This window comes from Myripristis murdjan, chromosome 14 (assembly GCF_902150065.1).
Source record: "Myripristis murdjan chromosome 14, fMyrMur1.1, whole genome shotgun sequence".
Lineage (NCBI taxonomy): Eukaryota > Metazoa > Chordata > Actinopteri > Holocentriformes > Holocentridae > Myripristis > Myripristis murdjan.
In genome coordinates this window covers 17,643,287-17,662,060 of record NC_043993.1, presented here as the reverse complement: position 1 = coordinate 17,662,060, position 18,774 = coordinate 17,643,287, and the positions used below count along the sequence as shown (strand labels likewise).

The 18,774-nt window shown below is 40.2% G+C and overlaps 1 protein-coding gene across 2 annotated transcripts; it reads right to left on the bottom strand.

Annotated features, from left to right (window-relative positions):
• Positions 1-455: 455 nt before the first annotated feature.
• Positions 456-18,471, bottom strand: samsn1b (SAM domain, SH3 domain and nuclear localisation signals 1b). 2 transcript variants are annotated; one of them, XM_030069599.1, is made up of 16 exons: positions 18,467-18,471; positions 13,905-13,936; positions 11,614-11,748; positions 10,946-10,992; positions 10,613-10,653; positions 10,305-10,385; positions 9,856-9,953; positions 7,953-8,085; positions 7,455-7,855; positions 5,100-5,180; positions 4,776-4,901; positions 3,462-3,594; positions 3,021-3,172; positions 1,829-2,038; positions 1,538-1,688; positions 456-1,130 (listed from the first exon to the last, which is right to left on the bottom strand). In XM_030069599.1, the coding sequence occupies exons 2-16, from the start codon at positions 13,926-13,928 to the stop codon at positions 937-939; spliced, it is 2,007 nt and encodes a 668-aa protein (XP_029925459.1). In that variant the 5' UTR covers positions 13,929-13,936; positions 18,467-18,471; the 3' UTR covers positions 456-936. The 2 variants fall into 2 exon arrangements, with proteins under 2 accessions (XP_029925459.1, XP_029925461.1); XM_030069601.1 differs by lacking the exon at positions 18,467-18,471 and having other exon boundaries at positions 4,776-4,898; positions 13,905-14,104.
• Positions 18,472-18,774: the final 303 nt, after the last annotated feature.

Genomic DNA, 18,774 nt, shown 5'->3' with positions numbered 1-18,774 from the left:
CCAAACAAACAACTATGCCACTTAAGAAATTACAAATAGTCTGTGTTATTCCCAACCTGGCTTGGTCTGTTAGATTTAATTTACTCTCTCCAAAACATCCACAGGAACGAGTCAACATTTTAAAATTGTTTCATGGACAAGACACAGGATCCTCTGAGAGTTTTAAGGAAAGGTTACAAGAGGTGGTGATAATTGTAACATAGCCAACCTTAAGCTGAGATAAAGATGCTGAGGATTAAGTGCTGCATTCTGCATCCCTACAGATCATGTTTGGTTCTGCCAAGTATGTCTTCACAACCATTCAAATCAGAATAGATAAACAGAACCTAGAGTACTAGGTGGGACAAAAAGGCGGTGCCTTTACGCTAACACCTGCTATAAGGCCAAGTAGTGATAATAAATTAATATTTTGATTGGTGTGGGTATGGCATATTGAAAAAATAATGAAGGCACTGTGCACAGACAAGCACACAGGCCCTAGCAAATACTGTATGGAGGTCAAATATCAGGCCACATCAATAATAGGCCACACAAGGTTATTCAAAGACTTGTACCATTTTTTGTGGAAAAAAAAAAAAAATTTTATTGACTGTAATCACAGGACTGTCCAACTGTGCAAACTTGAGACAAATGTGCAAATGCCTCAAAATTTACGCACACACACACACACACACACACACACACACTCATTGAGATGCATTGCACTTGGCTCACACATTCAGCTGCAGCCCACTTACTTTGCACTCAGTTAAAGTCAAGGTCAGTGAAGGTACGAGGAACAGAAGTATTAAAGGCTTAGAAGAGGCTTTTTACTGTACATCATTAGCAATCACGCTGGCACAGAAAGAAAGAAATCAGTTTTTGATGTACGAGTCGTGCATGAATATCTTAACAGCAACAAAAGACGTAACAATGGCTGGAAAGGACTGATTTTTCTCAAGTAGCTTGCATCTCAGCTGGTTGAGTGTGGATGGATGGAAAGTGAATTTCTGTGTCCTCGTTGCTGTTATCAGGGCTGTCAGACGGCATGTGGCAGCCGGAGTCTCTTGGGCAGTTGCTCATATCTGCCTTGATGTTCTCACCGGGGGTCCCAGCCTCCTGATTTGCGTCATCCTCGAAGTGACTATCGGCTGTAATTTATGAAAGTAGAAAAAGATGGGCTGCTTGGGTGTGCTGTCACAGAGTTAAAATAGATGAGCAATAAGCAGTCCTCTAGATCTATTACTCCAATGCATTAAGGTCGAACTGCCTATCTGTCTGCAGCTACTGTCTCCCGCGTGTCCTGTCGTGCCTCTCTATTCTCAGAGCCGCTCTTTTGGGTTATCCTGTTATCCTTAACCTCCTTAGCTGTGGCCCTGATACCACAAACCCTCCCTCCCAAGGATGTTCACAATCCTATCTACTCGAGGTGTAATGTTAGCTTTCTCCGATCCCCTCTGAATCCACCCTCTCCACGTATTTCAGTTATAAAATGTGTTGCAAAATGTCTGTAATGATGCTGTCCTTGCATGACCTTTCTGCGATTCCCATTACTCACTTTGAGCTTGCTGGAGGGAGTCGACAGCAGCAAGCAGACGATGCCTGTGCTCTGGATCAGTCACATTGAGCTCCATCAGGTGACGCTCCCTCAGCCTCATCAAGTCATCTACTGTTTGGTAGCCATTCAGCCGGAGAGAGGAAGAATACTCCTGGTAAACCCAATGAAAAACACGGTTAAAGCAAGCAGAAGCATGCAAAAGCAAGCAGAAAAGTAAACTTATTATATGGGGCAAGAGGTTCTATTGATAAATCAGTGCAGTTTCTTAGATAAGAGCAAACTTATCAGTACCTCCAAACCGAGGTGCTGTAAGAGTTCTTGTAAAGTTTTTTGTCTTGATTTCTGCCTTCTCATGTGGGTTTGTGTTTTCTGACGTATCTCAGGTCCCTTGTGTGGTAGAACATCCACGTAGATGAATTTAAAGTTTCCTATTTTGTCGTTCAGCACACCTGTCCATATTCCCATGGGGGGCTTGGCGATGATGTCGATCACATCCCCCACCTGAATGAATAAGAGAAGCTTTTTCAGAGCCTTCGTTAATGCACATTATTACAACACTAAGACAGTATAAGGTCAATAAACTGGACTGAGTGAGTGTCATCCATCTCTGCTATGTGATGATATGATGCTATTTGTCTGATAACTTGTTTATTGTGCAGTTTGTTGTTGGTTCATGGGAAATGTGTCCCATATTGATTTTTCAGCTTTCCAATAATAACATTCTGACATGAGTCAAGCCCCTGTAGAATCGTTCTATGAATTTTACAGCTTGTAAATGTCCTTATTTAAAGATACTGAACACTGGCACAAAATATCAGTATCAACCTTCAAAAATGCCCAATCATTCCAAATTTAGCACGTCATAGACAACATGCTTTGCTTATAGAATTATTCTGATTTAGTGTTGCTGTGTTGCTACAAAGGTTTACCCTTGCTGGCTGTTTTCTTTTCCCAAGTGTATGCATCATCAAGCAGCTGGATTGCTGTATGTAAAAACTGCTGCAAAAACTCAAATACAAAGTGGAAACTCTCACTGGACTGTGATATTCTGATATCGACCCCATTAAGACAATATTTGGAATAAGAAATGTCCATGTAAGCACCGTTGTCTGATGATCTCAACCCAAATAAGGCCATAGTCCGAGTAAACAATACTTGGTTTAAGATGTGGAACATTTCAGTTTTAGTTAGCTTACTGAAGGCATTTTAGCTGTGTGCACACCTTAATTGCACTGTGTATATGTGTAGGTTTGCAACTCAAATGGCAATTCAACTGCTTCACAATGCACGCTCTTGCTGAATCTACTCTGGCGTACCCTTGTAGCCTCTGCAAGACTTGGAAGAAAACAGCCACGAGGGTAAACCCTGGTAGCAGCAATATTGTCTTGTTTAGAGTAAGGCCAATAGTAAGGTCATTTAATCCATGCACACAGTAGACTGTTTGTGTTTTTAGTCCCATTCACTTTCAGGAATCCACATTTACCTTGAGTTTGAGGGACTCGGTGTCATACGGGCTGGGCACAAAGTCTGTGTGGACCCTGGCTCTGCCACAGAATTGTCTGGTGTATGGCAGATCCTCCTCTAGCCTCAGGCTGCCTCTGTTACTGGAACAGTCTGACCCACTGGTGACTCCACCTGGGGAGCAGCAAACAAACAATATCGTTCAATGAAGGGTGAACCAATGGTTTTGTTCACCTCCACTACATCCTGCTTGGGTTTTTCATGTCGATGAGATGACAGCAGGAGTCCAATCCCAAACACTGGGTTCAATATTAGGCCCTTCAGTAGCTGGGGTAGTTCTACAAATGATTGCAGCTAAGGAGGAGTTACAGGATACCTCTGTGTACAAGCAGGGATTGCATAATTCAATGGGCTTGTAGTGTGAAGAGTGCAGCATGTTGGCTTTGTGCCTGGAGGTGCTTACTTGAGGAGCTTTGTCCACTAGTGAGACTGTAGAGGCTTTCCAATGAATTACTGGACCGCCTGTGTCCTTTAGTAAATGTCCGTGCACTGCCGACCTCCACCTTGTTTGCTTCATCTCTCTCTGCCTCTTCACTCTGCACAGAAATAAAAAATAACAGCAAGTCACCTTTTGGCACAGACCTATCAACTTCTTACTCTGTCACTCCCTATCTCATCTCCCACTGCAGGCATTAGGGAGGAACAAAAGAGCGAGCTAACCAACCAGAAAGCTGTGTCGGGGGCCCTAAGCTGCCGTGTTTTGATTCCTCATGTGACGAAACGACTCAGTATCCCAGTTTATGGAAGGACACGCAGCTCCTCTGGCAAGCAAAGTACTTAATCCAGCAAGAGTTGCCTTGCTTTTAATAGCCGAGACCTAGGAGGTGTGTGTGCATACGTAATCCCCATATATCTGCTGTCAGCTTTGAACTTCCTGTTCCTGTGAAGGAGCTTTCACACCAATGAAATGCATCTACATTAGTCCATCACCATACATCTTTTAAGGTGTAAAATGCTGGATGGGATGCGATCCAGATGAAGTGTTAGTGGGACGTTCTTAATTTATCCAGCAGAACTCTTAAAACTGCCACATCACAAAAAACGGATACCCAGGATAATCAGATTGCATTGCTGTAACAGCACAAAATAAAACAATAAAACAGATGCAAAGCATATAAATGAAGTATCCTGGAAGACATTACTTTGCTGTATGCAACATCCTTGGTGCATTTTATAGAAATGGAAAGATGTGGGAATTGAGAATTAAGAAATTAAATCAGTACAGTTTCTATGATTTTAATGCACTGCATACCCCTGCATAGTGATCACTGAATGTACTGTATCTTGTTAGTATCCTCCTTATGAAAGTACAAATTCTCTGAACACACACATAATCATCCTGTACATATGTAACACTGATGGTCTGTGTTCTTGCCTTAATAGCATGTTTGAACCAGGAAGAAATGTTTTGGCATCAAACTTACGCATAAGTACATATGGTTTTAACTAGGCTACCTGTCATCCTGGATAACCCTTGCTGTAATTTGTATTATTAATTTCAATGCCGGTTTGGGCACATTTTCTTTAAAATGCCCAACAATATGACTGACAGTTTGAGGGTGGCAGAACAGGTGTGGGACTGACAGCTTTGTCTTGTAGGCAACAGATGTATTTTTATTAGGCATGAACCACAGCAAATGCTGGGTGACAAGAACTTGAAACTGATTGTATAAGCATAAGCTTTGTGCAGTGCATGACATAAGATTACAGCGCTCACCGTCTCTCCTGGCAGGGTCTTGACAAGCTTCTCGCCTGTCCCCTCGCACACAGTCTGAGATACAGCTTTTGTCTCCCTCCCCAAGATCCTTGATTTGGTCAGATCACCAGTCTCCACCTGCTTCTGCTTTGTGGAATGCAGTATGAAAACAAAACGTGGTGTAAATCAAATCGAGGGCTGGCACATAAACATAGTGTATATTAGCTCAAAATGTAGGGCTCGTGAATCACTTGGAAATCCGATTTGCCATGCTGTGGAATATGTTTGAGACAACTAAATTCCTAGATGGACAAGCTGGCAGATTGAGAGCGCCGGTTCTCTTACCGCCACGCTTCCATTATCCTGCGGTTTCATTAGAGGGGAATGCTGCTGGAAGGCGTCAAATCTCCCAAATCTGTTTGACCGCTGGGGTAAAAGAGAGATTAAAATTTGTTGTATGGTGACAGATGGGCACATTATCTGCATCCTACTATGTTTATATCCATCTTGTGGCATCACAACACAAACAGTTCTTGCTTATACCATGTTTCTGAGTTATGTTCTCAATTAGATTAGCCCCCTGGTAGAAATGCAGCTTTTAGATTTGGTGTATTTTTATATTTCCTGTGTCAACATATTGTGGCTTGTGGAGTATGTTGCACTGACAGCTCTGCTTACTGTTGTTTAGAGACTTAATCACATTAAAACTGTTATTCTGTTATTTGAATATAATTGGGGGATAATTTCCCGTTATTTTGGGAAGTACGCTCCTTTAGTTTATTACAACTCGTTCTTACTTAAACCCATCATCTGCTGATCGGTACTCTTATGTTTGCCTTGGATAATAAAATATGTCAGTGTCATTAAAGGCGAGACCGTATGAAAGCAATGACCCATTCATCACTGGCTGGCCATTAGATTCATTTTAGCGGTCACTCAGCGTTTCTCACAGAACATCTGTCACATTAACTCTTGGCCCATTTCCCAACATTAACCATCTGACCGTTAGTGAACCGCAGCCCCTGGCCTCACACTCAGGCTGTCACGCACTGGACGGCTGGAGAAGCAATTATAAGACCGTTGTCTTTAACACAGCAGACAACACAACTATGAAGCGGTTTACTGTTCATTAAATTTTTTGTTTTGTTTTGTTTTTTGTTTGTTTTTTGTTTGTTCTTGTTTTTGCTTTTTTTCCTTTTCCTTTTACCAATATTTAAAATGAAATAATTACAGTAAAAGTTAATCATAAGGCAGCAATGCTCTATGGAGATAAAATAGTATAGCAGGGGTATGTGGTAGTCGCAGAAATATGAAATCGCAACACTATAGCTGCTCTGCCCTGATCAGCAGAGGCAGTTCAAAAACCAAATCGGCTTCATGTGCTTTCAGCTTCTGTCTGAAACATGAAATCATTTACTCTGATGTATAGTGCTGATTGTGAATTTGATCAGTAATTTGGAAAAAAAAAAAGCCCAACGCTCCATCAACAATCAAGTTAAAGGGAACATCTGGCTTTATTTTATCTTACTCATCTGCCTGTGATTTCTGATCATGTACAACTCGGCTCGCTAAAACTAAGAAAGTCCCCAGAGATGCCTCTTCAGACTCTAGCTGCTGACAATATCAATAAATAATAATAATTTTAAAAAAAATCATAATTAACCCCTTACTGCCTGAATGTATTTACAATTATCTACAAAAATAAATTGTTTGTGTTTTTGCCTTCAAGCAGATGCTAAATTATTGGTGGTAGAGTGCTTCCAATACAATTCTTGGTATGTGTGAAATATGCATCAACAGCATCAGTGGGATACATACACCACCTCGGCTGCATTAAGACTGGAAGTAGTTTGAGGCGAATTTGCGACAATAGTCTACAAGGGGTTAAGTAATTAATAAAAAAGATAGAAGGCTTTCTTTTAAGCCTGAAAAGCTCAGGCTAATTCACTAAGTCCATAATATCAGCCACGATTTCACTGTCACTTTAGGTTTGCTGTTCATATTCATAAATAATCTCTGTCCTATCTAACATTAATCATCTGACAGTGTCAATATTTTAGATGCGCTATGGATTGTAACACATTCAATCTTTGCATTAGAATTCATTACATCATCATGTAATGCCTACATAATTAGTAAAATTGCAAATGCATTGTCTCTTTGTGATGCTCATCTATTTTTATTTTAATATATAATGAAGAGTTTATGTATTAACTTCATTAACTGTGACTTTTTTTCTTGAGAATACCCTAAAAGCAATAAAAACAAATGTTCATTGGAAATTTCAGTTGTAGTCCCCTTAATCTAAATGTTTATTTAACATCAGTAAATCATTACTGTATTAACCTTGCTTTTGCATTACAAAAACAACTTTAAAAAATCAGGGTCATATTTTTCCTTGCATGCCATGCCTTGCATGACACCAGAAAAAGTGGAAGACCAATAAAAATTCACTTTCAACATGTTTATCCTTTTCAAAAACCAAAGGTAGAAACCACTGAAGATGCAACATCCTTGTAAATATAAGCAGTGGAGTTGAGGGAAACCACTAGTTATAACAATACCACTGGCATGAGACAGGGACTATGGTCTCATATGTTTATGGCAATTATACCAAGCTATTGCAATCAATTTTTCTATTAATTTGATGATACATTGCCAAAATAACAGCAAAATCAAAACCAGTGCAGCGTAGCTTACGGTGGTTTGTGAGATGTGTAGATCTGTGATGGAGCGGACGACTCGCGGCGGAGACAGATCAGCCTGTTTACTGTCCAGCTCTGCTATCAGACTCTCAAAACGGTCCCATTCTGTGGTCCGAGGTAAGGTGAAGTCGCAGTCGTAGACCCACGGCTCTGTTTGAGGCTGGTGGCAGGTGTGGAAGGAGGGCGTCCAGGGGTGTGGACAGACTGTCGGGCTCCAGTGAGGACTGTGAACCCTGGGGCTCCAAAGTCCTTCCTCTTCTGGACGCTCATGGATCTCTTTGGCCTGCGGCTGTCGTGATGACGGGGCAGGTTTAGAGGGTTTCTTCTCTGTCCTTTTGCTCAGGCCGATACACGTTAGCACTGGATTGTTGTCACCTGACGTGTCTTCCAAATGAGCTGAAGATGAGCAGGAATAATATACAGTTTCATCTTAAATGCCTTGACAACAGGCGATGGTTTTGTACTGTTACAGAATGTTTTCCACAAAACTCACCATTATGCTCTGATGTACTCCGTCCTTTAGCACCTCCGCTCTGCTGTCCCTTCTTGGCTTGCACCAGTTTATGTAACTTCCTCAGTCTTCCTAGAGACTCTGTCTCTGCCGTCTCAGCCTCAGTTTCACTGCTCTGTAATAAAGCAACAATGCATGCACTCAGAGAACACACACATTCCTCACTACCTGTATCCTCTGTCTAACTCCACATGAGAGAAACAAGAATAGACACCCAAAGATATGACAATAATCACATTCACTGTGTATCCTCAGTTTTCAAAAGTTGTAACTCTTGCATGATCAGGATCTACATATCTGTTGAACAAATACGCCACACTTTTTTGGGTTTGGCCCTGTAGCCACACAGACAGCAAAGTCATCCATGTGTCCCCAGTAGATCCTTTGCTATGCTCTCTTTAGCTCTCTTTAGTATCGATGATGCTGAATAACAGCAGGCAAGTAGCACTGTCCAAAGAAAACTGCCTTTTCAGTCAAAAAAACAAACAAACAAAACACAACTATTCATCTGGAGACAGTGAGTAGATTCCAAAATTAAAAAATGAGTCGCTGCCAGTTCATAATAGTATGTAATTTTTACATCATAGTTTGTTTAAACTGAACAAATCTCCAGCACAAATTACCAGAATTTACCCAATATCACTTAATAGAACATAGCATTTAGCTTTACAGCTGCTATCTAAATTATAACATTTGAGATAATATTAGCACAAAGCCATTCTCCCAAACACGTGGGAGAAGGCCATACATGAATGAAAATGTGTTAATCTGCAACATGAAGTGAACCTGATGAACTGCAGATTTCTTTTATTTCCCAGGTGAATTGAATTGCTGCTTTCATTTTGCAAAATCAGCCAGCAATGGCTAATTTGCCACCATTCTTTTTCTTTCAGGTATAAAGACGGAAGATGAAGGGTATAAGGAGGGCGGAGATAGGGATTAATTAATTTCACATTTTCCCTCAGTCACATGTGGGTAACATAGAGGGTGAGCAGAGATAAAGAGGCACTGCCACCTCTCTCACGTGCACAAACATGTGCACAAATACCCAGGTACGCCAGGTATCTACGAGCATGTCTGGCACACGCTGCCATGTGTGTAAGGGATTACCAAGACTGCCATCTGCACACCTTTACAAACAATTATCATTTGTGCTACCAAATTGATTGGTTTAACGTGTGTAAGACGAGGTTGTTTCATTCTAAATGTGTAAAAGGCCGGCGTCATCTGTTATCCCCTGACAACAGTACACTGGTCTGCATGTTAAAGACTGAAACCAATACAAAGTCTTTATTTAACGAATACTGGTCTGCATTCAAAGTGCAAACTAAGACAATCCACTCATCAGACAACATTATTCTACCTGTGAGCATGAGTTGAAAATGTGTTGGCTCATTACAAAGGAATTTCATACAATATGTAAAAAAAAAAAAAAAAAATTGTAGCATCCTTTTACACAGAGTACAAAAGGATGAAGGTAAACATCAGGCAATCAGTGATATTTTAAAAACACAGGAGCAATAAAATGTATCATTACTTTAAGTTTAGTACAAAAAAAAACACAACAGCTGTATTCAAGATGTTGTGTGTAACACACATACAATTAAACAAATGTTGTAGCACTGCCTTACACCAATCAGTATAATTTTGAAAATGTCAGAATGTCATGCATCATTTCTTTAAGTTTCATCAAAATCCCATCAGCGGTGCCCCAAATATTGCAGGTAATGGACTGAGGGATAGATGTGCCGGGGCCAATCCATTGCCCCTCCTTGAAATTCATCGTACGGGCCTATTACGTGTCTTGTTAAGATGGATATATTTTACAAAGTAGCTCCACTGGAAGGTGAAACTTGAAAAGTGACAATGATGTGTCAGGTTTTACCTGAGCTGGCAGGTCTCTCTCTCTTCTGTCGGTGTTCGGTTCCTCCGCTCTGTCATCTCTGGTGAACATGCTGTCCTGACTGGCAGTGTTACTTATCTCTGATGAATGAATCCACACGGGTTAGACATCACCTTTGTTTGCTCCTTACTTGTGCATATAAATCACTGAGCAACATGGAATTGATAATGTTATTCACTGCTTTTCATGAACTCTGGATTGGAGCTGTGTTGTTATAAACATTAAAAGATATAAGCAGCATTGTTCTGTTCTAGCCACACCACTTCATATCTTTGGCCTTCATGGGTTATCATACAACTGTATATGATCATCCCTCTCATAAGTTGTGTAAGTCAACGCCAACTGTTTCTCTAACCTCGTCTCTAACCTTATCAAAGTCAGACTATCCTAGTAAGCATTTTGGTTTTGCTCAGGTAGACATATTTCTTTACCTCTGTTCTGGTCATTCTTTTGATGAGAGAAGCCTTTCTTCTTACTGGATGACATCCAGCAGGCGTGATTAATGTCTTTGTCTGCAACAGACAGGGTGGAGGGGAAAGAGAAGCAAGTGACAAGGTAAAGAGTTTTAAATGCATTCGAAAGTTGAAAAAAAGAAATGTAAGATCAAAATGAGCAACAATACGTGGGCCAAACGTCACTGGCTCTGCACAAAAAAAGTTCTAAAATGAGGTTTGGATTGAATACGTCACTTTACAAATAGGAAGCTTAGATCAGTGACTGTGCTGATTTTTGTACAAACCTAAAGATCCATCGTTCAAGGCTGACGCTGGTGCATATGACCTAAAATGACAAAGGCAACCATTTTTATTTTGTAAGGGGAAAAAAGTTAATTCAAAAAATCATTTACTGAACTGTCAGAGTAAACAGTAAAACATAGGAATAACTATGTGTGCAACCAGTGTTTGAAACAAAGCAAAAATATATCTCTACAGCTGACTACCAGTCTGTGATCTGAGCAAAACATCTGGATGGAAATTATTCCCACTATCAGTCAAGTTCACAAAACGTGTCAGTCTTATGTTGATATGTTTGTATGATCCCATAAAAAACTGGCTTTCCAAACCTCTCATACCTTCTGCTGCTCTCTTTCCTCTTTGATGTTGGAGTCTGAGATTGGTCCTAGGACAACAAAGAAAGGCAATTTGTTAGCAAAAGTGAAACTGTGTCTGCTTGTTCGCACATTCACGCTGGAGCAGTAAATATCGTACCATAGGCTAAGAAAGAAAGAAAGAAAGAAAGAAAGAAAGAAAGAAAGAAAGAAAGAAAGAAAGAAAGAAAGGGACAGGGCAGAACAGGACAGGACAATTGAGCTTCAATTTGGGTGACAGAAGATGACATGTATAAATAGTTTGTTTGGCTTTTGTCACACACTGAGGTTGGTTATTTAGTCCAAAATATTTGTACTTCCTTTTCACTGCATCTGATGCTCTTAAACTTGTGTGCAGCTTTGAGTTTACCTGCAGTAAGTGTTCAGGATCCAGCTGTACACAGCATGTGTGTAAAGCATTAGCTCCAGTTAAACAGAGGCAACGTGTACCACAAATCTTTTCACACCTCAGATTTTTCTGACTGGCAGTTTATTTTGCAAGTTGCGCTTTGTGCAGCCAGTCGGGGACCTGAAGACCTTCAGCAGACTCTAAAACCACAAGTGGTTTCAGATGGAACCGCTCACCACACACTGCATTGATGTTTTGATGAAGTGTAGGTCTAAATAAAATAGGAAAAAAAAAAACAACTTACAGAGCTGAGGCATGGGTCAGAGCCGCTCCATTCAAGCTTATGCCTCAGGAGAGCAGGACTGCACTGGCACTTAGGAAGGACTTCCTTCACAGTTTGGCTGTAGGCTGGTTCATATATACTCTCTGTGGAGCCCTCCTGCACAAAAAGGCAACAGACTGCAGTGTCGACTGGTTGATTCAATTACTTAATGTATTTTAATTTGCTATGTCGGAACATTCAGACTAAATATAGTGTCCTGTTGTTGGGGCTTATCAAGGAGCAATCACATGGAATCATCAATCTCACTACACAATGCGAAATCAATGAAAACTCTTCCATCAAGGAGAGATGTACATTTGATCTAATTCGGTGGTTAGACATCCTCACTGATTTAATTATGCTGCCTTGTACACCATGGTGCTCAAATATGTATAATCAATATGAAATGCACTTTTGATCTAAGATGACGTGCTGTGCTGTCTCAGTCCAAGGATAATGCACGCTGGCAGACAGATCAAAACTGAAATGAACACATTGGCTGAGGAGAGAATTATGAGTTGTATTGCAAAGCTATAAGATGATGGCATGCAAACATCGGTCGTCTGATGTGTGAGAAGAACTGTACTGTGCAGGCAGAACTGAGCTCCAGTGAGAGAATCTGCAAGTGATCAGGACAGTGGAGAGTATCCAAACAGAAAGTGAAAGTGTATAGAAAAGTGCACCAGCTAGAAAAGCAGTAATCTAAACCATAAGACTGTGACACAGACACTGTAAGCTGCTAAATCCTGAAGAAAGTGTCAACAAATTGAAAGCATGGTTTACATAATGAGCACTGGGGGTTTAAACTGAAGGCAGGGTTGATTAATTTGTCCTCATTCATGACTATAACATCTAATGTGCAGATCCATGATCCAGATCCATAAAGAGCTTCCAAGATACTGATAGTTTTGCATGAACCCCAGCACAACTAAACACAACACAACTCAAAGGTAAAAAACCATGGCCTTTGCCAATGTTTAAGATTTACCTCGCTTTAGAAACTGAGCAGTTTTCCCTGTTCATTTCCCTGTACATTTGTGTATACATACACATATTTTAAAAATGTTTGAAACTTCACTAACAAGACCACGCTGCAAACCAGTTGTGTATCCACTGACTCAGTTTGTCATGGTCGAGCACCCACAGGTCCAATTGCTTGTAGCGCTAAAAACAATTTCATATTTTCATATTTTACCATCCAGAGCCATTCTTGTTCATCACTGCCAACATAAGACCAACGGTTGGAAATATTTTACAGTAGATTTTGTTCAGGTGAAGGGAACCTCCCAAATAGGACAGGGCTCTTATTACTTAATATTTTTTCAGTCCATTAGGCTGATGACATATTGTATCTAGTGTTACTATATTTAGGATTTTAGGATTGAGAACAAAACCTCAAATCTGGCACTGAACAAGACAACAGTACAGTGTACTGTGTCAGTATACTGTCAGTACCCACCACTACAAATTGTTACAAACAACCAATTAAGAATATTTAGATGTTATGTTATATGTTACAGATAAATTTTTAGTGTGATGATCCTGGTAGCATAACACATTTTGTTGTAATGCAAAAATGTTATCTACTTAAAGTTATACTTTTTTCCTTGTTAACATAATGATTATATTATTATTGGGTTGATGGGTTCTATCACATTAACCAGAGGCTTTACATTTTCAGTTTTTATCAGTATAACTGAGATGATAATGTCTCATCATAGCTAACAAGCAACTTTGTAAATGAATGAATGAATTACATTTTCAACACTGAAAACCTCATCCTTCCAGTTATGATAATAAAATGCAATACGGTAATAATTATCACACTGACAGTAAAAAAGTTATAACATCAGTGGTCGGTAACTTTTATCACAATAATGGGAAATGTGTTACGTTAACAGGATTATGACACTGTGAGCTGCAAACTATTATGCTAATGGTTCATTGCATCAGTGCGAAGTTATTACATTAGTAGCTGTAGCAAGCCAACAAAATGCAACAAAGATAAATACTGAACAGCCCAAAACGGTAATAGCAGACTGTATATAAGCAAGTAAGTGAATCTTAGACAGAGAAAGTTGTTTGCATTTTTATCTTGTTCCCTAGAGAGCCCGTTTCAGACTCTTGTCAGCAGCAATAACATCAGTCGTCTCTCCCACAGTGACAGACAGATTTACCATTGCTTTAAGAATTACTCCACGACTGCAGAGACTAAAGAAGTTCCCCTGATAAACAAAGCTAGACTGCAGAGGCTTTCAGGTGAACAGTCTTACCAGCGTGAAGCAGAAGAAGTTCATGTCTGGAGCTCTGTGCCAAAGACAGAGGAGGCCAAGTGGAGACGAGCTGAGCAGTGTGGCCTCCAGCACACAAAAACACACTCTCACACACAGCACACATGCACAGACACACTTGCATACGCCCCTCACACACAGCCCCGTAACGCACAAGCATACGCAGCCCCCTTTGCTCTCTACAGCCCAGTGGCTTAATCCCAGTTTAAAATCCCTCACATAATCCAATAGATGCAGTGAGCCTTTGCTTTGAGCCAGAAGCCTCAGAAAGAGCCAGGCCACCCATAATAACACTCTTAACACGCAGCACGGACAATAAACAAACACGCATGTGGCCTTTGTTTGGTGTGTGCCTGAAATGATTATGATAATGACCAGATAGAGAGTGAGTAATCACAAAGTGAGGTTAAACTTCTGGCGACTGAACTGAGAAAAGACTCATTTAGTAATGACAGTTTCTCCCTTCTTTTGTCATCCAGAAAACACAGATCCTACTTAATAAAAATCCCATTTCGCACTTGACTTCTCTTAAATTTCCCCTCAAGTGACTTCAAAGTTAGAAAAAATGAGTCTCTTCCATATTGTACGGCAATGGCACATGTATATTGTGTATCTGCCGGGTGCAACGCTTCACTGAAGTTACATCACACTGATATTGAGTGAAATATTCAAAACCCAAGATGCCACTGTTTTATGGCTGCACTATCACATCAAATTGAACATATCTAGATGTCTTGCACAGCATTTTATACACATTTGCCTGTAATTCAGCAGGACATGTGTGGCATCTTTGGAACTGATGGGATCTCCACTAGAATTTAAAATAAAATTCTGTGGGTTTGGACAAAGCGTGGCCATGTGACAATGACAAAACCACTGATGGGACAAGTAGGGTTGAAGAGGTTTTAAGGGTGGGTATACATATGTTTTTTCATGTTTTGTATGTGTCCACTGTAGTTTTGATCTTAGACACATTCATTCTTTAAATCCATGCTTTGTATAAATTGTCATCAGTACTGGAATCACTTTCTTTTGTAAGGGAAAGCAACTCCGATATGACACTCAGAGCAAGTGCATTACATTGTTTCAGAGGTGAGAACTGAAAAACAAAACAAAAAGAAAAATGCATCAAACTTTAAAATGGCCAAAAGATAACAGCATCATTGCATCATTCTTCTCTCCCCAGATGCCTGGGATTAAAAGAAATGATCAACTCTGACCATTTGAAAAGGTGTTTGTTTCAAGGTTGTGATCTGCAAACCTGCTCACCTCTTTTGAAAGTAGTGATACTTGAAGATATGTCTGTATTTCACCCGGTTAAATCCCACAAATCTATAAATACAAACCTTTTCATTGCAGTTATTTCTTTCCATCCATTCAGAGGCTAGACATTGGTTGATGTTCTTATGGTCGTGTGGCTTCTCGGCTAATTCACTCCAGGCAGAGGTCCCAGTGAGGGGGCTTCTTAAAATAACATTATTATGATTATTATTGATGTCAGGTTCAATGTTAATCTCCTCTCGACGCCCCTCCCCCGCTCGTCCTCAGCACTGTTGCCTACACTTTTCCTGCCCTGCTTTCTTCTCGTCTCTCATCCGCAGATATGCCAGACCTTTCATCTTGTTGTGATCGGGGCTCCGCTGCAGAAGTAGGTCAAGTCTCTGAGATTTAGGCCAATATTTCTCTGTCAATAGTAAACAAACATGTTACTTATATTGTACTCGCTCCGTGGAACTTAATTCGAGAGTCTTACTGATCCAGTATATCCAATATAGTGAAACTTATATGAGCACAGAGTGAGAGGTAAAAAGATATTATATTGCCATCTCAATGTATACTTCAACAAGGATTCATTTACAATACAGATATATAAATACAATCAATTCTATGAATTATCTCAAATTTAAAGGCTGTTTTAAGTATTTTAATGTAGCCATAAATGAATAAGTACTGAGACATAGACTCTCCATCACAGCCATGTGAATAAGGCTTATTTCTAGAGGAGTTGATTATTCGTTCTGTGTTTGTTCATATGGCTGCAATATCACAATCCTATAAGTAGCTATTAGCGTTGTAGCGTGTTTAATGTGTTATGGCTGCTGTTGGTCCATCCTGATCCCTGCTGCAGAACATCTGCCACAGTCAGATGTGTGAAAAACAGAGTCCAGAGTGTGTGTCCTGCTCTGGTTATCATGCAAATAATCAGGTGGCCACAACTGACCCTCCTGCACAGGGAATGTTTTAGAGATCCTACTCATATACTAAAGTATGAGCCCTCACCACACAGCTCTTATGTCCATTCTAATGATTGAAAATGAGATTTGAATTAGTTGGGGGGTGGGACGTGAGTCATTGCACTGCCCTCTACTGGGACTGACCAGGAATATAAGTTTATAAATTCACAGACTCAGTAGGCCTTTCTTTAATGCATGGATGTTCCAGCCTAATAATCAGTAATGACAAAAAATAAATAAAAAATATATTTAAAAAAAAAAAAATCCCTACGCATCAGCTAACAGTCTGTTGTGTCCAGATGAATGAAATACAGGTGTGGAGTCTGCTTCGCCAACAGCAGCATCAAACCAGTATGTCATGTGCTTTTATCAATAGCAGGCTGTCACTATATGCATTTATTTTGTGTTTTACAACTAAGGCATTTTCCTGGTGCACTTACCCAGAGTGAATAACAATCAGACAGTTATCTTGCACACAGGTACTTGGCCAGGATGTGCTAGACACACTGGACGTTTTGGGGATCAGACGTATGCATGGTGACCATGACCATCTCCAGCCAATGTTGTGCAATAATCCTACTTGTTGATCCAATCACTATGCCTATGATTTCACACATTATCACTCACTTTGATTACATTGAGAATGTGTTCATTTGTATATTAAGAGTTTCATGCTTCATCAAACCATTAAGATATGTTTGCAAAAAAATGGGTGCTCATTTAAGAGATTCAAGGTTTTTTCCAACATATATTTTGTGTATTTGTAGACCTCAAACATGCTGACAAAGGCTGACAAAACTCAGGCTATTATATATTCCACCTCAAGATGGCAGTGTCACACCTACTGTTCTCAAAGTTGGCTCTGAGTTATCACGTTTATCACTGAGGCTGAATTTGGTAAATTCCCTGCTCTAATTTGACTTCTCTCTGGTAGTGCTAAAATAATGAAATGTGATTTTGGTCACTGTCGTCAATGTTATCAGTTCATTTAATGTATTTACTTTCAATTGCTGAGCATCCTTCAGTCATATAATATAACAATCTATAGTTTTTTTTTTTTGTTTTGTTTTGTTTTTGTTTTTTTTTTTAAAGAATGGCCACCTTGATTGTTTTTAGACTCTCATCAGATGTGCCAGTTACACCTGACACTTTTAGAAAACAATGCTTCTAACAATAGTGTAGATATAATGTGGTACATCAATTCCTTTGTGCATAATTGTAATATTACATCAGTGTTACACACTCACTTACATCTGGTGCTGTGTGATTTAGACTGCTGTAGGTAAGGTTTGACCTCCACTCTTAGGCAAGGCACCACGACTACAATTCTCATTAACTTAGAGATGTTCATCTGAACGGGGGATGGAGACTGCACCTTTGACCCTGCTCCCAACCTCCCGTTTACCCAGCATTCCTGCACCAACCTCTGACCCCGCGGTGCACAGAATCTGAGCCCAGGGGCTACGACCTGATGCCCTTTTCTGTGACCTTTTGAACGTTTGACAGCCCTGAGTCAAAAAGTGAAACAGTTTGTCCCCTTGGAATGACTGACCTCTCATCCCCTTGTCCGGCAAAGGTATGTGAGTACGTTGACCCCGCTCAACCTTTCATTAGCACTTCCTTTTATTACACTGCTTCCTCTCTCCTGCCTCGTCAGCACGTCAGAGAGAGAGAGAGGGGGGGATGGTTGAAAGAGGGAAAAGGCAAAAAAGAGAAAGGGAAGAGAGCAGGAAAGGTAAGAGAGGAGAGGGGGACAATGAAAGCCTTAAAATGCAGGGGAAAGAAAAGTAGAGAAAAAGAGAGAGGTTGAGCCAGAGAGAGAGAAAAGGGAGCGATAGAGAGAGGGATGTTAAATGAGGGAAAGAGATAAAGCAGAGCAAAGATAGATTGGCAGCATCTGCTGCGTTGACTGAAATGTCACCTTTAAATGGCTTCCCTGTCCTTGATGCTGGACCTCCCTATCTGATCCCCATTCTCCTTGGGAGTTGTAGTTCTGATGACTTATGTAGGACACAAAACAGATCTCTTATAAAATATAGCCCCAGTTCAAGATAAGCTTTCAGCAGAAGGAAAAACAATTTCTCCTGGCTCCCTTCGTTCTATGAGTTCTACTGAAATTGACCATTTGAATGTTAAGTCAAAGGTCACTGTGCCATGTATGAATAAGATAATTGGATTTTGTGGTCTGCTGATATTGAGAGCTTACTGGGTGATACAGCTACTCGCCCCAACAACTGTAATTCAATTTTTTGCTTGTTTTGCCCTCATATGATTTGAAATCTATTTCCTAGTACACTGCTGGTACAGTACAGCACACCTCTACTTATTCTCGGCACATTTCACTTAAATGCACCATGCCTTTTCAGTTGGATAGGAACTGTGCCATTTTTTACATTGCAATGAGGTTTTACTGTTAATGTCAAAAAATAGAATATTAAAAAAAAAAAAAAAAAAAAAATATGGCAAAAAATACAATAACATCTATCATGTATTTCACATAAATCTCATGTGGCTAAATCCGCCCCACGGCTAGAACAGCGCATCCACATCTGGAAGGTGGCAGACCTTGTTAACTGTCACTTGACATGAGATGCAGTTGACATGTGTAACGGATATGT